The sequence below is a fragment of the Pantherophis guttatus genome, chromosome 3 (assembly GCF_059756535.1).
Source record: "Pantherophis guttatus breed Tessera chromosome 3, ASM5975653v1, whole genome shotgun sequence".
In the NCBI taxonomy this organism is placed as follows: domain Eukaryota; kingdom Metazoa; phylum Chordata; class Lepidosauria; order Squamata; family Colubridae; genus Pantherophis; species Pantherophis guttatus.
Window position 1 is genome coordinate 174,369,501 of NC_142065.1, and position 21,814 is coordinate 174,391,314.

General features: G+C 34.6%; 1 protein-coding gene across 2 annotated transcripts in view; it reads left to right on the plus strand.

The window, feature by feature from the left end:
* LOC117672798 (lipoxygenase homology domain-containing protein 1) overlaps positions 1 to 21,814 on the plus strand; it is a 211,799-nt gene that overhangs the window by 172,886 nt on the left and 17,099 nt on the right. For both annotated transcript variants that reach the window (XM_034429781.3, XM_034429782.3), the window contains exons 44-52: positions 5,393 to 5,544; positions 10,407 to 10,659; positions 11,970 to 12,208; positions 12,498 to 12,624; positions 14,334 to 14,482; positions 16,770 to 16,977; positions 18,147 to 18,206; positions 18,421 to 18,599; positions 19,196 to 19,412. In XM_034429781.3, coding sequence (XP_034285672.2) covers positions 5,393 to 5,544; positions 10,407 to 10,659; positions 11,970 to 12,208; positions 12,498 to 12,624; positions 14,334 to 14,482; positions 16,770 to 16,977; positions 18,147 to 18,206; positions 18,421 to 18,599; positions 19,196 to 19,412 — 1,584 coding nt within the window. The remainder of the gene's footprint in view (positions 1 to 5,392; positions 5,545 to 10,406; positions 10,660 to 11,969; positions 12,209 to 12,497; positions 12,625 to 14,333; positions 14,483 to 16,769; positions 16,978 to 18,146; positions 18,207 to 18,420; positions 18,600 to 19,195; positions 19,413 to 21,814) is intronic.

Consider the following 21,814-nt stretch of genomic DNA (forward strand, 5'->3'; position numbering starts at 1 on the left):
CCCATTTGTTTTTGGAGTGCACTGGTCTACCACTACACTGCCTTTTACTGCTGATCAGCTGTAGGGCAGTCCTTTGAAGCGCCGTGGCAAGAGTTTAAACAATTTCTTGCCGCTCTGCCACCACCGAGAGCATTGGAAACCACTTTCAGGCAGCTTGGCCTCAATTGCCAATCTACCACCACCGAGCGGTTTACAAGGAGCGGATCGGTTCTAGCTGATCAGTTGGGAGGCTTCTTGGCTTCTTAATTTAAAGCTAAGGTGTCTTGGTTTTTTTTCCTCTTCTTTGTCAAGTGAACCCTGGTTTTTTCCTTCTAGCTGATCAGCTGGGAGTTGGGAGGCAGCAAATAGATTAGGGGCAAGGGCAGGCAGAGGTGGTATTTACCGGTTCTCTGAACTACTGAAAATTTCTGGAGAACCAAAACCCACCACTGGTTGTAATGTAGTAGTTAAGTTGCTGGCCTTGAAATCAGTTTAGGCATAAAAGCTGGGTGGGTAACTTTGTGCCAGTCATTCTCTCTTAGCCCAATCTATTTCACACAGTTGTGAAAAAATCAGGAGTGGGAAAGAGTGTTATGTATGTCTACTGCCTTGAATTACTTATTCAATAAAAAAATAAAATAGTTGGAGTGATTTTCTTAAACTGTTCTCAAATCACATGTTACTGATCATGTGATATTACATTTATGCATGATTTTTGGGCAATTCCATTTCTACAATATATTGCTTTTTTAAAAAAAAGAAAAACCTGAAAATTGCCTTTATGGGCAAAAACCTTTAATTTTTATTATTTTCCAAAACCATTTAAGTTAAACAACAGTTTAATTTCATTGACATTATTAGGATTTAGATGTTAATGTAATGATACTTACTTAGAAATGAGTGAGTTTTTAATTGCAGGTGTTGCAGGATCAAATAACTAGTTAATTTAAATCCAGCAGATTTTATTTAACTAGATTTGACTGGGATTATAGAATTTTCATTCAAAAATGCTTAATGTAGAAATTTCATTACATTCCATACAACTAAAATGCAGGTGTAATTAAGTCCCCTTGGTTTCAGATTAAGTATTGCTAAAATTTCTAGAATCCTTTGAAAAATAGGGTTACATAGATGGTCAAACACTGACATTTCCTTCCTATTCTAATTCAGAGACAAATAGATTGGCAAAACTGGTTGCTTGAAGTGTAATTTCTATATACTGTTTGTTTAGTTATTATTATAAAAAGAGAGAGAATTTTGTCCTTTGATTAAGGTGCATATTCATAACTATGAGTCCTTACTCAATCATCTTTCAAAATGATTTTTCTAATGTAATAACTAATATTAATGTTGATCAATGTTAAGGAAAGATCCGCTTCCTTATACTAGTTTAATTGGTGGTAATGTTAAAATAGGTTCAGAAGGAAAGCAAATAATTTTGAACAAACTGCATCTTTTTCATGAAAATCAGTGCAATGAAGATTCTAATTAAAAGTAGCATTATTAATTCTATAAACAATATAAAAGAGAAAAAAATGTTTCTCAGTTTTTATATAAGATCTAAATCATTTTTAATTGTACACCTGAATCATTATAACATCATTAATGTGGGGAAAAAAATCTGTCCAGAACAATAAACTTTGGTTTAATACTATTGATGTTTTAATAATAGGGTCTTTTATACATTGGTATCCTATGTTCAAAATTAGATCTAAAATAGCTGCTACTTCTATTATAATAAATGGTAAATCACAATGTACTGTACTGTATTAAAAAAGAGGCAGATGTCATAGCTACGTGTATGTTTGTTCAAGAATCTTAGAAATATCATTAAGGCTGTAAATGTACTAGAAAGAAACCCTGAACACGTTGGACTTTCTGAGTAGAAATTATAGAATTGTATTATCAAGCACATTTTCCCCTCTTGAAAACAGGTGTGATATTCAAGCTGGTACTCAAACTTGTAGAGCTGAATTGTGTTACAAATTAAATCTCATGTCCCAGATTTCAACTAGGCAGCTATGTTCTTTTTGCTTAAAAAATAGAATATAAAAGTACCTGGTTTCTAACAACTATATATAAGTTATGGCATAACAGAATCATTTAATCAGATGAGATAAATGTATTTAGAAATCTCTTCCCTGTCCTGCTAAATTTTCTTTATTTTGTGTAAGAATGAGTAGCCTTTTTCTTTCCTTTTTTTTGTTTAAATGACCTTCTTTTTAGTTAAGGGCCACAGGAAATCTGACTGATAAAATTATAGGGTAGTATTTTCAGGCTCTTTTTTTTTTTGCACCTTTAGGGAACTGGAAGTTAAGAATGGTCATAGTGCTTCCATTTGCAGGCATTTAAGGTATTCCTTTGCCCATTAAATCCCACTAGAACTAGGAAAAATTAGTTTATAGAACATAGAATAATAGAGTTAGAGGGGACTTTGGAGGTCTTTTAGTTCAACCCTCTGCTCGAGCACAAGACCCTATACCATTTCAGAAAAATGTTGAGTTTTAAGCGGGACAATGCAAAGCTTAAGATGTCAGTTTTGATGCTTAAATTTTGTACCTACCCATCCATACAAAAGAAAAAAAAAGATCAAAATGATCCCGTCAGACTAGTGTTTCTTTAACTTTTTTCTCTCAGGATCCTTTTAAAAATTATGGATTATATTTATCAATATTTATCATATTACAAATTAAAATGGTCACATTCACTGCTGCTACTGCAGTGAAGGTCAATATATATTCTCCCCTTACTAGAGAGATTGCCAGGGAGGACAGACGACTTTTATATAGGCTTTCTCCTCCAAGACTCAAATCCGGCTACCACTCGGGAAGTGGCAAAATTCTGTGTCGCTGCAATGTCCACAAGAATTATAGATGTCAACTGGGGCCAATTTTTTGGAGATCTCTATAACAATTATTGGAAAAATACATTTACTCACATACTTATCAGCTCTCCCCTTCTGTAAATTAGGGAATGACCCTAATGATTTGAGATTATGTATTTTCATAACAGGGATGTTACTATTCATGATTAATGTCAGTATTATTTTTAATTTATTGTATGTCTATTGCTGGTCGAGGACCGTAATAAAGTTTTATTCATTATTCATTCATTGACAACTATTTAATGGGATTTTAATATTGTAATATTTTTCAACATTGGTTGGCAAATAATTTTAATTTCACAGACCCCAAGGGGTGTCTTGGGGGACAGTGAAACAATGTCTATAGAATTTTGAGAAGTTGCAATTGGAGCTGGAGGTAATCACAAGTAATCTGTGGGGCCATAGATTCCCGTTAAACCTACCATTAGTTGCTTATTCCCAACTAATCTTCAAAAATCCTGTTTTATTGCAGATACTTGCATAGAGGATACAACTAATTTATAACACACTGTGACCCTTATTTCTATATCATATTTCCTTGTGCTGTCATGATATATGATGCCATCGTCTAACAAATAAAGCAAATAGAAAACCTCTGATTTTATTAATCCATACTATAACCAGAAAAGGGTCTCTATTCAAAAAGAAAGTAATACAGGCCTAAGGGGTCTCAGAGTTAGCAGAAGTCCAAGAAAAGGGTCTGAGGTAGTCCCAAAATGCATAGTAAGGATTCTACATGCTCAGCTATCTTAAGGTTATCTTGTGTGCCAGTTGCACCCATTCCTAGATTGGAAGGTTCTGCTCAAAGTCACCCATGCCCTCATCACTTCCTGGTTAGACTATTACAATACACTCGGGAACTACTGCTGGTACATGCATTTTGGGATGCCTTATGAGCCACGGTGGCGCAGTGGTTAGAGTGCAGGCTACTTCTGCTGACTGCCGGCTGCCTGCAATTTGGCAGTTCAAATCTCACAAGGCTCAAGGTTGACTCAGCCTTCCATCCTTCCAAGGTGGGTAAAATGAGGACCCAAATTGTTGGGGGGAATATGCTGACTCTGTAAACTGCTTAGAGAGGGATGTAAAGCACTGTAAAGCGGTATATAACTCTAAGTGCTATTGCTATTGCTTACTGCTGTGTGAGCTGCACTGGGTGCCAGCAGGTTTCTTGGGGTCAATTCAAGCTACTGTTTGTTACTACATCAGATTATTTACAAGGCTGCTTTTTCCAATGTTTTATGCCTGTGCCACCAGTTTTGACCTGATGGACATGCTCTGGGACCCTTATGTGAAATAATGTCAACTGGTGGTACCCAAGAATTATCCCTTCATTGTCATGGCACATCCTTTGCACATCCTTTTCTGTGGGTATTGCCCTCCCCCCCTCCCACAAGCACATTATTGGCATTCCAGAAGGTCTTGAATACCTGACTTTTCTTTCAGGAGCCAGGAGGTTATTTTGGAGCCTATTTTGTGTATGTGTTTTTATGCTGCAAAACAGTTTGTGAGGAGCTTTGGTCATTTTTAATTATGTCTTGCCTTATGATTTTTACATTATGTTATTTTATGCATCCATTTTGTTTTAAACACACACCATTATTTGGTTAAGATGGGATTCTATGTAAAGTAAATAAATACAGAATGACAATGGAAAAAGACAGAAGAGATTATGAATGACTGAGTCATCAACCACAAGCACATTACACTATTATCATCTGTATCAAAGTTGATAGCAGTTGGCTTCATACACTGTGCCAAGCCATAATAGGACTAATTTAACACAAAGTTAGTGAATTCAAAAACTCAATAAAAATATTGAGTTTAATCAACAAACAATTAATGGCTTAATGCAATGTATGAATCAACCTGTTCATATTAGATCTTTTTCACTGGCTTGGAAATGCATGCTATGATTTATTGTATATGCTGATTTGAAATATGCATATGCATAACATTTTAATTCTGATATCTTAGTTTTCAAAGCAAATAATGCTTTATAATATGATATGCATTTTCTTTGTTATCTTCTATTGGAATAAAAAAGGATGACTGAGCTGTTGAAAATTCAGATTGTTGAATTGTTCTCTAAACATGCATACCAATTTTATTTTACTATGCTAATGCTCAAGAGAGATACTTTGCCATAAGCAAAGACACAGCAAAAGTAGAGGTTTTGAGTATATTTTACAGACAGTTTTCTTCTTTTAATTTTTAATTGTTTAAAATCTGTCAAATATTTTTAAATGTTACATTTTACATTTGCTTGGGGTCTTCTTTAGGTCTACAAGCAACCCAGAATTTAATATACAGCTTTAGTCTGTACATGTCTGTACACAGCAGGCTGGCTAAAGAATTTTAGGAGCTGAAGTCCATATGTGTTAAAGTTAAAGTTGCTAAGATTGAGACCACTGGTCAGATTAATGACGTAGCACTAAGTACTATTTAGTCTATGAAAGTATATGTGAGTGATTGTTTTATCTCTTTACATGGATTCTTTTCACATGTTTTTCATCTGATGTTCTATTACAGAAATTACTTACTCAATCAGTGTTTATACAGGAACATTACCTGCATCTGAAACAGATGCAAATATCTTTATTACGCTATTGGGGAAGAATGGAGACTCTTACAAAAGACAACTGAAGCATTCAAAGTCATGCCCACAGTTTGAAAAGGGTCAGGTAAGTATGGAACACGTATAGTTATGTTTCGGTTCCAACTGCCACTTGGGCATGGGCGTGACAAGCACGTGAGTCATCCGGCCTGCAGGCTGGGAGTTTAGACATTCTACTCCCCCTCCCACTTGAAAGGAGGGAAGGGGATAAGATAGGAGAGGCCTCTGTGGGGCAAGTCTGAGGGAGAGAAGGGGATAGGAGAGGATCAATGGAGCCAGACTGAAGGAGAGAAGGGCGATAGGCGAGGCCTCTATCAGGCAAGTCTGAGGGAGAGAAGGGGAAAGGAGAGGCCAATTGTAACTACTCATTAATTTTCAAGCTGTAAGTGTCGATTTATCAAGCCCGATCACATAGTTTCATAGCGGAGCACAGGTATCCAGCAGAAAATTAGGAGAATGCTTAAGCTGTCACAAGTAATGAGTTATCTATCTCATTCAATCATCCAAGAACTACAATTCTGAATAAAAGGATTTTTGAGACAGTATTCAATATTATGAAACCAATCTGTTAATGTTCATACATTCAAGATGTTGACATACCCATCAAAAGATTTAGTCGCAATCAAATTGCAAAACTCAAGATCTTTTCCAGACAGATTTGCTTTCAATTAAAACTGCTTCCTGGCTGCTTTCAATGCACACTAGTCCATTGCATTTACAAAAGTACCTGTAGTACAAATTCCTAAATCATGAAATCCTCATTATCATTTTTAAAAGCTTAAGTCATTAAAATGCTTTATAGTAAAAAGAACTGTTAATTCTTTGAAAAAGTCCCAATGCAAGTAACTTTTTGCAGCAATTCTAATGAAACAACTATTGTTGAGGAGAAGAGAGGTATCCATATTATATTGCTATGGCTTTTAGTGAATATTGGTCTACCTATCAACACAGAATGCCATGATTGTTATAGCTATTTCCTAAATTATGACCAGCAAAGTCTGAATGCTAAACAGCAGAGATTCTAAGTAACAAATATAACATGAGATATCTGTGTTCAGTATAATATATCCCTTTTCTGGTCACACCAAATCTAATTAACACAATGTCCTGCTGTTTGATTACAGATCTCTAGTAATTAAAAATTAATGTAAAATTATCTAAGCAATTGATTTACTTCCCCAAGAGATTTCTGGAATGTCTTATATTGAAGAATTCTAAGAGGACATTTAAAAACTTTTTCAGATGCTAATTTTTATCTACTCCCTAGGACAGGGCTGTCAAACTCCTGGCCCGCAGATCAGATGTATCACGAGCTGACCACTCCCACACCTGGTTTAGCAAAGGGGGGGAAAGTCCTGATACATCATGTGACACCCCTCTGACGATGCAAGTTTGACACCCCTGCTCTAGGATGATGATAGTGTTTGCAAACTATTATTGATGCAATGCCAATTTCCAAACTTCTATTTATCCTTGCAAAAATCATTTGCATTTCCTTCTTCTTTTAGAGATGTAGGTAATTCTCAATGAACAACTATTCATTCAGCAACCATACAATGGCACTGAGTGATAAGGACTTATGATGCATAGTATCCTTCATGCAGCTACTGCAGCTTCTCTATGATTATGTGATCACTATTCAGACACTAGTGCAAGTTATTTGATAAAGGAAAAACAGAATTTAATTACATCATAGGAAACAAAACTGGTTTCTATCACATGAGCTATCTTTATAGCTAACTGCTTTTATTGGTTTAATGGGTTAAATCACGGGTATCAAACTCGCGGCATCACATTGCTGCCATATGATGTTTCACAACATTTTTCTCCTTCACAAAGCTGGGTTGGGCATGGTCTGCACATGATGCATTCGGCCCACGGACCGCCAGTTTGACACCTCTGGGTTAAATGAATAGGAAATGTTCTTTGCACCTAGTTGAAGCAAAATTTAAATCAGAAAAGTCCATTTTAAAGAATCACTTTTGTCTTTCAGCAGCTAGCATTTCCACAAAGGGATAAATGGCATAACATAAAATTTCATTTTAATAAATTGTGAAACTAAAATTTCGTCCATCATGAGGAAAATCTGTTGATAACAAAGTATCTCTTGAACAACTGTTTCCCAAATCTATGTTACTGCGATATAGGATGTGCTTAATAAGGGATATGAAACTGGAAAGGAATAAATAAAAGGAAGATTACTGTTGCCAGAATTAGTATTATGCATCAGTGTATTGTACTGGAACAACAGGATTTACAATTTCCATAACAAACTCAAAAGTGCTAAAATGTTCCAAATAATTTTCAATATGTTTTTTCATGCCTGTTACCTATTTTGGTCTTTTTCATACACTTGCTCATTAAGCATAGCATTTGCCATGGTAACTGTTTTGTATGATGATAACTAAATATATAAAGGTAAAAATATCAGTTATTCTTTTTTTTCAAGAAAAATGCAATATTTCCTGAAGACTTGTAATCATATGAATATTTAGATTTTAAAAGATCTGATTAAAATATTTTCAATTTCTTTTCTTAAGGTTTTATTTAATTTGTCTTAATCTACTACTATAATCATTCATTGAAGAAAAGCTTCCTTTGAGTCAAACTTAATTTCTTGTGACAGCATAGATATATTCATGCTAATGTCTTGGCAACAACAGGGAAGCATTTTACATTGCCTTTTCTTCAGTTTTTAAAAAGTCCTAGATTATGGTGGTGATCCAAATACTAACTGGGTCCATCCTTTGCTTAGCTTTTTTAGACATCAGCTAGGATTGTCTCGATGGCGCCAAGCTGCTTATTATCCATCTACTCCTTTTCTCTCTCAAATAATATACATTCATTCCCTAACAGTTTTTCCTAATAGCAATAGCACCTAGACTTATATACCGCTTCATAGTTCTTTACAGCCCTCTCTAAGTGGTTTACAGAGCCAGCATATTTCCCCCCATAATTTACCTCATTTTACTGACCTCAGAAGGATGGAAGGCTGAGTCAACCTTGAGCCTGGTGAGATTTGATCTGCGAAACTGCGGGTGATCAGCAAAAGTAGCCTGCAGTACTGCACTCTAACCACTGTGCCACTGTGGCTCATAGTGTTCTAAATGTGACTTTAAATTTTTGGAGAAGGCAATATATTGGGTAGTCAGGGTTTGCTCTTGATACCTAGGGCATGATATATTTTTTGTGGATTAGCCACACAAAATAGCAGGAAATCCAGATTCTGTTTTTCATAAAATTGTTAAATTGGGTGCATTGGAAGTATTCAAATGTTCCTTTAAAAGAGACTTGAGAAATGCATAAAACTCGGGCACTTAGACTCTACAGCTGTTTCACAGTTACTCTTTCACCATGTTCCCTATGTGAATTAAATATACTTTATAGTTGTGCTTATATAAAAAGCTTTTTATCGAATTTCTCCTTTAAAGCATCTTGTTATTTCATAAATTTAATCAGATTTAATGAAGGCATGTTTTTAATAGATGTTTTTAAGCCTGTTTGGTTGTACCAGGGTGAAGTCAAATTGTCTTATTTCATTGAAGTGATGCACCATGTTCCGTCAAGGCAAAGGCTTTACTGAGACAGAACAACTTATCTCTTCAAACAAATACAGCAACTGTCCATTAAAATATTCCTTAGAATATTTCAAAGCTCATTTGTAGCTATTTTTTTGTAGAATATTAAGTGTAATACATTTCTAACAAATCCAAATAGACTTAGGAGTCATTATGTCATTCCATACCACAAAATGTTTTTAAAAGAGAGAGATTCTTGCTTCATTTTTTTTCTTTATCATATGGTTATTGCAGGATATGGTTAAAAAAAAGTCAAGTTAGGAGCTTTGATTGCACTACTGAGGTTACAATTTTGCCTTTTGGCCTTACTGTGGACACCTATTCTGTACAACCCTAAAATATGCTGTGTAGCAGGGGTGGGTTCTAAAACTTTTTACTACCGGGTCTGTGGGCATGGCTTATTTTGTGGGCGTGGCTTGATGATCATGGGACAATTCTTTAGGATTTAGCAGAGGTACTGGTCTACCAGGCTTTTAACTGCTTGCAGAACTGTACCGGTCTACCCTTTTATTTTTGCAGGCACCGTTCTACCCATTTATTTTTGCAGGCACTGGTCTACCCATTTATTTTTGCAAGCACCAGTCTACCCATTTATTTTTGCAGGCACCGGTCTACTCATTTGTTTTTGGAGGCACTGGTCTACCACCAAACTGCCTTTTACCACTGATCAGCTGTAGGGCGGCCCTTTGAAGCCCCATGGCAAGAGTTTAAACAGTTTTTCCTTATAGCCCATCAGCTGGGACTCAGGAGGCAGGTTGGGGGTGGGGCCAAATAAAAGGTAAGAATAACGCAGGAGGGCGAGGGGGGGCAGAACCGGTTCGGTGATGTCATATCGTCACCGCTACTGGCTCTGTGGAACCGGGCCGAACCGGGAGGAACCCACCACTGCTGTGCAGAATCCCCTATCACTATTGGTTTGATTTTGAGGTTAAACGTAAACTGTGTGGAAGTCTGAAGGCAAATTATCTCATATTAAGGCCTTCAATTTCTGCCACTATCAAATGATTATTATTCTACTAGCAAGGTTTCTCATTCATGCTATGGTGATTTCTCCTCAAAGATGTTGACATATCTTTTATAATATGCCATATATTACATTTGGAAGCCCCACTGCATGGATATTGGTTAGAGTCAATGCATTTTTATTGTTGCTTAATTTTGATTTATTGCTGTATCATAATTTTATGGTTTCCTTTGCACTCTCTTAGTGGCTTTCAAAAGAATATCAGAAAAATGTATATAAATAGATAAACATTAATTAAATAATTGTATGATATAATTATGTTTCTATTAATATGGATTTCTTCCTAATTACCTATTGGTAATTCCCTTCACTCCCATCTAAAAATAGATAAGCATCTTTGCTATCCAAGCAATTGATCTTGGGATGTTAAGCTCAGTGTTGGTGGAACACAATAACTCTGGTTATGGAGCTGGATGGTACCTTGACCAAATCTTGATACAAGAATTGGGGAAGAGCGATAGTCAGTATGTATTCTCATGCCAGCGATGGTTGGACAGTGGTGTTGGTGATGGAAAGATGAAACAAGAACTGCGGCTTCTTGGAAAAACCAATAAAGAAAGTCTGACAAAAGATGTTCATGGTAAGATATACAATAAAATGCTTTCAAGCTTCTATTTTTATGCATCTTTGTCTTTCCTGGTTGGATCAACTGAGAATAAAGACAGGTTTATCAGAACAATATCTTCAATGCAAACTGTATATCCTTGGCATTTAGTAAAGCTAGGTAATGCAGTTATAATATTTAAATAAAAATAGATAAGCACCTGGAGAGATTAAAAAGTATAATCAATGGTTTAAATGAGATGTGGGGATTGAATGCACCGTGGAGAGAGAAAAGAAAATATAGAATTCTCCATGCGTGAGACCTAAGGCTGTTGGATTTGAGACTATTTCGTCACCTGTTCTAGCTGCGTTTTCTTTCTTTCCCCCAGTCACTTTTGGGAATAGTGCTTTAAATTTTGATTAATTTAAATGATCATATTACTACTCCAAAGACAAATATTAACTCAATATTCTTATTCATTTTTAGAAGGAATAAACTTTTTGGAACATATATACTCAAAAATACATTGTATTAAATACTCAAATTTGTTTGTCCCAAAGGTGTTTTTTTTTCAAGAGGTAACTGGACTTTCTGCTGAAGAAGCTATTCTTCTTTAAAGAAAAACAAGAAAGTCCAGTTGCCTTTTGAAAAAAGCACCTTTGGGACAACCATGACCTGGATGACTGAGAATCTCCTAGACATTGTATTTGTTTCTTCTGCAGTACTATACCAATACACACTCATATTTGAAATACTGTTTCAATTGTGATTAGCTAAAACAAGGAGTGTGGCAAATAAAATAATTCAAGTAGCAAGGGATATAGATCTGCTAGAGTGTTCTCATTGGCTATATGCTCACAAAAGCAGGAGCTTATTAATTTGATTACCTTAAATTTCTACTTGGAGAAAATCTCTAATTCAAAGTGATGCATGGCTGAGGCAACTTTGAATTCATGGTGCCATTCATAAACATAACATTGTATTTATATTCAGGGGGCACAGTGACAAGGACTTCCATGACAAGGTCTTCAGGTACTAGCTAAACCCTATCTTTGAATTAAAAGTTTCTATAAAATGAAAATAGTATCTTTCTCAGACACTTTTGTGAAAAGTCCCAGGACTACTAAATAATTTATCTATGAGTATTATATAAATATAATAGTGTATGATTCTACAGGATAATGTAATTAAACTCTCAATTATTCCATCCATTTTATATGTTCAAAACTTCTAAATTATACTACTTATACTATACTATAAATTATAAATTCTACTATAAACAATTAAACATTTTTTTACATTTCAGATGTAGCATCGCAAACAAATTATTTCTTGTTGATTTCTAGGGAGTTGGGATGTCACTGTTATAACTAGGGAAATGTCAGATAACTACGGGAACTCTAAATTAATTCTGACAGTATGTGATGACAAAGGTACATCAGCTGCAGTCTTCATTCCCAAAGGATCATTTAAAAGGGCTAAGACTTACAAGACATCTTTGGAGCTAGATAAGAAATTTAATAAGATTTGCAAAATTCGCTTGGAAGTAGAAGACTCAGACAGAGAAACATGGCATTGTCATGAGGTAAAATTTAATTATGCATTAAGACATACTTTTACACAAATGTTCTTTAATATTATAATTTACAAATCTATTCATAGACATACATGATGATCTGGGTTTTTTAATCATTCTATATCACAACAAATCTCATTGATTTCAGTAACTCTAAATATTAAGTCTCGATTCAACACATTATGATATAGTTTCCATACTATGGCAGGAAATGGAAAATAACACTGTTTTAAAGGAAACACATTTTCTTTAGGTCCTGCTCACTTAGTTTATTATTTTATTTTCTTCTTTTCTATAGGTGAAGCTTCAGAATAAAAAGAGTAAGGAAACTTTAGAAATACCATGCTGCCGAGATTTTCCAGATAATAAAGGATGCACAGTGGCTGAATTTCCGATTCTGATAACTGGCACCAGGTTTTTAACAGGTTTGTTACTTACCAAACAATCAAAACAACTTCCACAAAAGCTTACAAAGGACATTTGCCTCCCACGAAATGAAAAGGAATGAAAAGAGTATAGTAAGCCACCTTAGGCATCAATTCTTAAAATTACATACTAGATGCTATGGCTGATGCCAAATAACAGTTAAGAAAGAAGAGTAAATGTTATATTCCACTTCTAGTTAGAGGTTCTGCTTTTGGGGGAGAAAGTGCTCCAATCTTTTTTTTTTTTTTTTTTTTTTTTTTTTTTTACTGAACTGGTTGAATCATGGTTCCTTCTTTGTGTAATGCCAGCACTAACAGTAATTGCCAGAATTCTTGCCATATGCAAAGCTATTTTTCTCCAAGGAAGAAAAGTTGGAAAAGGATGGGAAAGCAGAAAGACTATCAGCCTGCTGTTATAACAGGACTCTTTTTTATTGTGATTTAGATCCTTTGTTGTATTCTCTGTTGTGGTTTGTTCTTATATTGTGTTGTCTAGAATCTATCTCCATTGTTGTAAGCCAGTCTAAGTGGTGGATAAACAACTGACAGGACAGGACATACTTTTCATTAAAAGTTGTCTTGTGAACAAAAGGGATATGAATTGTTTTGTTTTGCTTTGGGGGCCTTGTCAGCAATTCCAATTTCTTCAACGAAGCTTACATGTACATGTCATACATGTGCTGAAGCTTCTTCCTGTATATTTTAGAAGGTGAAAGGCAGGTTGTTTTGCGAGTCAAAATATGTTTTGCATAAATCTTTATCAAAGCAAAGCCTATCTTTGTATAAACCTAGCACATTTCCTGATTACTAAGAGAGCTTAGCAACTCAATGAAAGAAACTACGAACTATAATATAATTACTACCAGTAGCATTTAATTTGATGGGGACCCTTCCAGTAGCAGCCAGTAGTGTGTTTAATATATACACATAATTCCAATTTTATGTACAAGAAAAAAATACTTGGTCTCTTCCAGTCATTTCAGCACATTGAACTGTATCCATGTAGACCAAAATCCTTTAAGGAACATTTGAAAAATCTAGATATATCCAGTCCAGTAAAGAGACCATTTAAGTGATACTATGTTCCAGTATATAAAATACTTTTATTCAGACGTTGGTACAAGCTGTTCTCTGTTGCTCCAGAAAGCAGGATTAGAACTGATCGACATGAAATTTAGGATAAACATATGACAATGGAGTAAATACTTTCAGGAACAGATGTGCCTGTTAGATTTAAGAAGGGTAATCAGATCTATAAGAAATACTGTATCTATCCTGTGGTACAGATCCATATATTCAGCAAGAAGGTGAATGACATAGCTTTCAAAATCTCTTTCACATATATGATCTCCTTTAACTGTTCCAATAGAACAGGGTATCTGTAGCTCAAGACTGAATTGTGGAGTTCTTGGTGCTCTCTCAGCTTAGTTGTTTGCTTGCAAATGTTTCACATACCCAACTAGGTTACATCATCATGTAACATTTACTTTAATTTCTTGTTTGCTGCTGTACTTAAACTTGTTTTAATAATTTTATTAGCTGTATCTCTGAGTGCTTTTTTAAATAAGAAAACAGCAAAATATTTTAATTATCTATCTATCTATCTATCTATCTATCTATCTATCTATCATCTATCTAATCTATCTATCTTTATAATATATGTTTATTAACTGATCTGGGGTTGTTGGTTTTTTTTTTTTTGTCTTTAGTTAAACAATATATTCTATATATCTCAACGGATTCATCCCCAAAGTCAGGCACAGACTCTGATGTGTATGTCACTTTAAAAGGGACAATGGGAGACACAGGCCGGAGAAAATTATTCAGGAATGAGCAGGGATGCTTTTCTGAAGGAAAGGTAAGCTTTTCAAATAAATAAACAAAAAAGGATATATGTATGATTTCTCCTAATTAGAGAGATATATATAATAGTACTCTTTGCTAGACATCTAGAAAACAATGCTAATTGAGAATGTGATGGAGCTTAAGGATGGAAATGGAACAAGGGAGACGGCCTTGAGAGAAAAATATCAGAAGAAATTACAAAAGAAAAAACATTCTTTGGATTATAATATTATAAATTATAATTTAAGAAAAGGTCTTTTAAGAAAAGATCTATGGTTGGCATATCAATCAAAGCCAATAAAAGGACTTCCTTCCTTTTGCCTCAGCCTGTAAGATTAGAAAGAATAATTTCCATATTCTTCTCCAAACTGGCTATTTATTCCTTCTGGGAGAGCATATTCCCATTTGGAGAAGGCAGATTTACTCCTCACAACAAACACTGCTGTCTTATCTGTGATGTATTTCAATTAATAATATTTTACCTTGTCCATTACTCACTGCAAGCAGTCATTCAGAGGTGTCATACCATTTCCTGAAGAACATAGAGAAATAAATCTTGGTGTCAGCAATATACCTGTTTTAAGGATTGCAGCTGATGAAGTAGGAACTACTTTCCTTTCGCTAGACATGGTGACAATGTAAACACACAGCTGCTAGGCTTCAAGACCACCAAGCACTGCACCAAATACTAATTAATTTGGAAGGACATAAAAAAGAAGTTTCAATCCCTTCAGAATATGTAAAAGTCACTTACATCTTTGTATTATACTTGGTGGTCTTTTATAGTGTATAACTTAATCCTAACTTAGTCAAGCCATGTCTGTGACACTTCTGACAAATTAGGCTGAAGAGTTGAGGAAGTCATATTGCATCCTGTTCAGGGATGTCTGACACTGACAATATCCAGTTCTAAATCTGAGGTTCTGCACCCACTTTCATATACAGTAGATACTGACAGCATTGGAGACAGAATGGAAACTGGAGACACTCTTATTCTGAGAACCAAGAAACTCAAAGAAATTCCATGTGAAATTCACTTGGGAGATAGAAAGAATATTACTGCAAAGCAGTCGTAGGATTCAAAATTTTTTACTACCGGTTCTGTGGGCGTGGCTTGGTGGGCATGGCCTGGCTTGGTGGGTGTGGCTTGGTGGGCATGGCAGGGGAAAAATACTGTAAAATCTCCATTCCCTTTCCACTCCAGGGGAAGGTTACTGCAAAATCCTCATTTCCTCCCGATCAGCTGGGACTCGAGAGGCCAGAGAATAGATGGGGGCGGGGGCAGTCAGAGGTGGTATTTACCAGTTCTCCGAACTACTCAAAATTTCTGCTACCGGTTCTCCAGAACTGGTCAGAACCTGCTGAATACCACCTCTACTGCAAAGATATGCCTCCTATTCTCTAGGACTATTAAATTTAGGGCTATCATTGTTACTCAAATGCAAATTATCATTTGATGTCACTAAAATGGCACAGTGTTTTGAATCTCCTTACTACCGTCTAATGGTTGCTTGGAATTTTGGAGCCCCAGATATATTAAATCTAATTAAATTTGTTGATGAGAACATTCAAATATAAAATATATTTCATTTCATTTATTTAGCACATTTCTATGCTGCCACAATAATCTTACCCCTTAAATAGAATAAGTAATTCAAGTTACATTACAACAAATATTAACATAGCATATCCTAGAAATATTACACATCTCATTAGAAATTTTGCACCTCAGTAACATATAATCTGATTGCCTATAAATACCCTATTGTAGTTGGGGAATAATAGATGGGCATCTGCAGAACTCTATCTTTCCTTTGAATGATGTGGTCAGTTTTAAACTTGAATTTAAACTGGCCAGATCTTCAAAAAAAATGGGGGGCGGGAAATAACAAATTGACGCTAAATATATTATTTGATTTTTAAGTGTAGTCCACATTTAAATTACATTAGCAATAATTAGATTGCTAATTATAGATTGCACAAATTAATTGTAATGATGCTGATTTAGGAGGGGAAGCTTATACATTCTATGGATTTGAAATTATTCATATAGCTAAATTAATGGGTTGCAGAGCTATGCAGAGAAGAATTTTGTTACAAATGTAATCTAAAGGTTGGCAGCACCCCTAGAACATCAGGGAAGGTGGCACTGGCATGTAGATTAATGGTTGTCAAATAAGAATAAAGCATTAAGCTTCACTTTCCTGTTGCTTTTATATGCTTGACAGTTTTATAGAGGCTGTATCAATCTCATTCTTCTGTTTATTAAGACTTTGCTATGCTGACTGTGGTCCTTCTAGGTGGATGTTTTTCCCATAAAAGCAGTAGATATTGGAACTCTGTGTCAGCTTATTGTGGAAAAAGGAAAAGGCTCTGCTTGGCACCTTCAGAAGGTTATGGTGAAAGAACCACAATGTGAAGGAAAAGAGACACTCTTTATGACACAGACATGGCTGAAAGACACAACTGAAAAGAAAAAATATGCCTCACTAACTCTGAATGCTACCGGTCAGTGTTATCTAAGACATTTCTCATTTGAGATTCAATGTGAAGAGTCTCCTTCTTAATGCCAGAACATTCCTATTTATTCTAAGCTTGAATAACAGAAAGTACACTATGCAGAATCTTTGCTTATGACAGCAACAACACAAGCCAACTTAGTAATAAGATTGTAGAGAATTAATTAAATGTTACAAGTTGCAACCAAGTACAACATAAATTTGTGGAAGTGTCTGTTATCAACTATTTTTGTCTTTGTGACTCCTTCAAAAAGCATTGGGGAAAGTGCTATAATATCAAGAAATATTCTCAATTATTCTTACTGCTTAGGAGATTTATTAATATGTTTGATAAACTATTATTTATTATCAAAGGGGAATTTTATTTCTTTCTTGTTGTATCTTTTGGTTTTTAATTTTTTTTTAAGATACCAAAAACCTTTTTAAAGGTTTTTTTAAAGTTTCCATTTGTTTTATATATTCCAAGTTAGCCATGAAATCATATTTGTTACATTCTGGGAATGGCCCCTGATTTAACAAAAAAAATTAATAATAATAATATTTCCATCCCTTCATATTTCAGGGAACCAGAGACAGGAAAAGCTGGCATGTAACAGCAAAAATCTTGCTGGTTACATCTTTAAGCTTTATTCTATCAATAGTTCCAAGTATGAGCTTATCAAGCATTATGATTCAAACCAGCTTTTTTTTTTTTTTGCCTTTTCTTTCCTGTTGTTCATCTTCTTCCTTCTCAATTTCTATCTTTCCTGTTTCTTATTCCTAGACACTTTGAGGCATTGAAAGGCCTCATATTAAGTTTTAAAAAAACCTTCTATATAAAAATAACTATTCCTGCTTTTCTGGTAATAAGACCAAAGACATGGCTTGGTGCACTCAAACAGTTCTACTTTTCAATATATTAGCATATTTAAACCATTAAGATCCCAGCTACACAGTACAGTAAGCTATGGCATTGGTTTAACATTAACTGATGATGCAAACCTATATGTGTTCTGCATGGAGTCAGAAACCACAGCAGATTCCATTAATCTTCCAGGAAACTTTCTCCAATTCTCTAAGGAAAATATGAATATCAAATATTTGAATGTAAGTTAAGAAATGTCTAGTATTCTTTTACAAAGAAATATTAATTCTCTCTTTTTAACTTTTTTTTATTAGAAGTACTGGATAAGGGAAGCACAACTGCCTCATTGTTATCAAGCCAAAACATGAAATCAGGTATTTATGTAATACCAATCCATGATGCCTCGGGTTGTTTAAATAAATACTTTGTTTTAGAAATATTTTGCTATTGTTGGCAATATCAGTTTTTATCATTATGTTTAAATAGTGAAATATATTATCTAACATTCTAATGTAACATACTTACTGATTAATATATAACTAGATTTGAACATTCTTTCCATAATGCTGTTTTCTTTTATTCGTTTAGATGGTCTATGGAAGATATCTTGCACTACATGTCGTGAAGATTCATCAAAAGCATTTGAAGAGTCTTGGGAAAACATTACTAAACTTATTTGGGTGTTCTATGGAAACAGTGGCAAATCTGAACCAATTTCCTTGACGACCAAAACAGGAATTCAAGCTGATGACAAATTGATGTTTGATGTAAAATCAATATGTAAATTATTTGTATAGAGAAAAACAGAGATACAGTTAGCTTTTCAATTTAATAAAGAAATCTTTCCATCTTAGTCTTACCACTAAGGTAGAGTGAAGCAACTGTCTCACAATGCAGGATCTAGAGAGTTCACAGAGTGGCTATCTCTCACTTTTTCCTTTAAATCTCCTACCCTGTGGCTGGTAAGCTATGAAACTGTCTATTTGAATCTTGCTTTATGCAAAAAAAAAGAACCAGTCCTGAATTCTTTACTTTTGCTGATTATTTTATAAAATGTCATTTAACTATTGGTATATTATAATGAACACATTTAAGAAAGACCAGTAAATAGAAGATAATACTAATGTGTATTATCATATGAGTATCAAAGATTTGCATTTGCACATCATTTTCTTTATTTATCAATCCATGTTTTTTCAAAAAAAGGAGATGTGGACTTAGAAAATAAGATTTTTTGAACTCTCTATTTTAGCCTGAGCAATCAGCAGGAATAGACAATGCCTAAGAAAATGTCATTTCAAAATATTATTTAATGTCATTTTAATCACAGTGGAAAACTACTTATTCTGCTATTCTCTTTTAGGTATATTTCCCATCTGATCTAGGAACACTTTATAAAGTGAAGATTGGTGTTCATCTCTTGGGAGAAAATATATGGCAATTGTTTCATCATTTCAAGATCCAGAACACTGTAACCCTGGATACCTTTAGTCTCTCACTAAATGAAACATTTCCTCTTCTTAATGGAGACCAGTGGCTTGAGTTCCCTATCGAATGGCCATTAAGGAAAGCCCTTTCTGGTATGTATCCCTTGGCATTTGGCCACTGTGTAGTCCAGAAATTACAACTTAAATGCTTATCAAGGAGATCCATCTTAATTTCCTTTAATTAATTGTACCATAAAATGACAAGGCCTCTATATATTGAAAAAAGTTACTATTTTCAGGTCAATATTTTAAGGTTAAGCCTTTGATTAGATTAGTTTGTGTATCAGAAACTGTTGACTGACAGACACTAATACTAGAGAGGAGAAAGAGGTATATTTATTTCCATTATATTGTAGTTTAAAGGTCTAGGGGCACACTCTACTGATAGCAGATGAGAAGGTGTATTTTTGAAAGATATATTGGTTCCTATGCATTACTTATACAAGAGTCTTGTGTCATAGCAATGTGAGAGTTGCATTCCCTTCACTTTTGTGATGAAAGACTGGAACAGTCCTCAACCTCAACCTCCATTGTTGATACTACTATTTATAGTGGTGCTGTCAAATTATCCAGAAAATATTCAGACGATCCAGAATGCAGTGGCTCACACAGTTTATTGCAAGCCTAGACTTGTGTCACCTCTTTTGTGGGAGCTGCCCTGGCTGCCAATCTGCTTCCGGGTACAAGACAAGATATTGGTTATAACTCTTAATGCCCTACATGAGTTGGGGGCAGTCTAGTTGGAGGATGACTGTTCCCCATTACACCCTTTCAGCCCACCAGGACATAAGGGAAGAGAAGTCCCCTGCTAGGGAAGTCCATGTGGTAAGACCACGAAAAAGAGCCTTCTTGGTGGTTGTTTGTAGTAGGCTCACTTCATTTAATAAATAAGAATATATTCCATGATATGTCCATATCGCCACTGCAAATCAATGAAATGCTGGTAAAAAGCCAGTTATCATCAACTGTACATAGTCTGATAATTGTAATAAAAGCAGCGTGAAGACATTCCAAATGGTTAATAGTACAGTCTGTTTTATTTCCCATACATTTTTGAGATCATATCTATAATGAGATACAGTGTATAGACATGCATTCAACAGTGTTATTGGATTTCATATGAAATGATATGCATGTGAAAATATATATCCATAAAATAATGTCAGAAATGGATCTAAATCACAGTTTGGATATTTGCCACATGCTAGTTTTAAAATCTGTTCATGTTGCTTTTTTATGGTGAATGTATAAGTAATATTAAATTATTAAACTGGGTATTAGATGTAAACATTGGTGAGTGTTTTGGAAAAAATAAGTAGGAATGTATGCATATATAATCATTTGCAAAAGTGAATTTGTATTTCTGAAGAATGAAAATAATTGCCATTGAATTCAAATATTTTATTAAATTACATTAGTCATGTTAAATTAAATGCTAAATATTTTATGTAACTGAGCTGAAAATGACTCAAAATAATTTAATACATGGATCATAAGAATCCTTTGTTTAAATACAATATATTTGATTTTTCTAATATTTCACCAGTAATATTAAGTTTGTCTGACACATCAATATTAGTAGTTGTATAAGCTAGTTGAATAAGAGTGCTTCATTCAAGCTAATTCTGTTTCACTGAATTCAGTGGGACCAGATCAGCTTAATACTTTTATAGCTGTTGATTTCTGAATGTTACTGCTTGGTATTTTTATCATTGTAGTGTTTATTCGCTCAATATAGCTGTGTGTTTCCATTTTTCCAACCAATCAGCCATCTGCTATTTAGTTCCTACAGGCAGTAAAAACATTGTCCAGATGTTGGAAAAGAGTTCTTTTCTCAAGAAACCACTTAGTTTATTATTATTAATACCAGAGAGCCAATTTGGTTGAGTGGCTGCAATACTGTAGATTTATACTGATTGGTAAAGGACTGTAAAACTGTAAAACAGAATGGATAGATTTATTTAACTTTAGTGGTGAAATATATACAGAGCTACCTTTTCTACTTCCATTCAGACTTGAAATATACAAATACAGATGATGTAAAACTAGAAAGAGTAACCAATATTAATAAAACAATCAGAATAAAAAGATTCTGAACAAGCTGAATTACTATATCAGAATAAAATAACAAAATTCTGCATGATTAATTCTAAAATTTGGATTTATAGCAAAGAAACCTAATCATAAGTATAAAATGGAAGTAATCTATATGGTATCTATGGTCTAAGTTATTTAGATCAATCTCTTACCATGTCATCCCAGGTAACTACTGGGGTGTAGAACTACACATGTGCCTTCATGATGGGCATACATGTTCAGGTTACCTTCAGGTTGGACTCACGTTTTACTCTATGTTGTGCCTTCTTTGAAGCAAATCCAGCCACAGGCAGTCCTCAACTTACAACCATAATTGGGAACAGAATTTCCATTGCTAAGCAAGGTGGCTATTAAGCAGTGGTGGGATTCAACTAATTTAACAACCAGTTCTCTGCCCT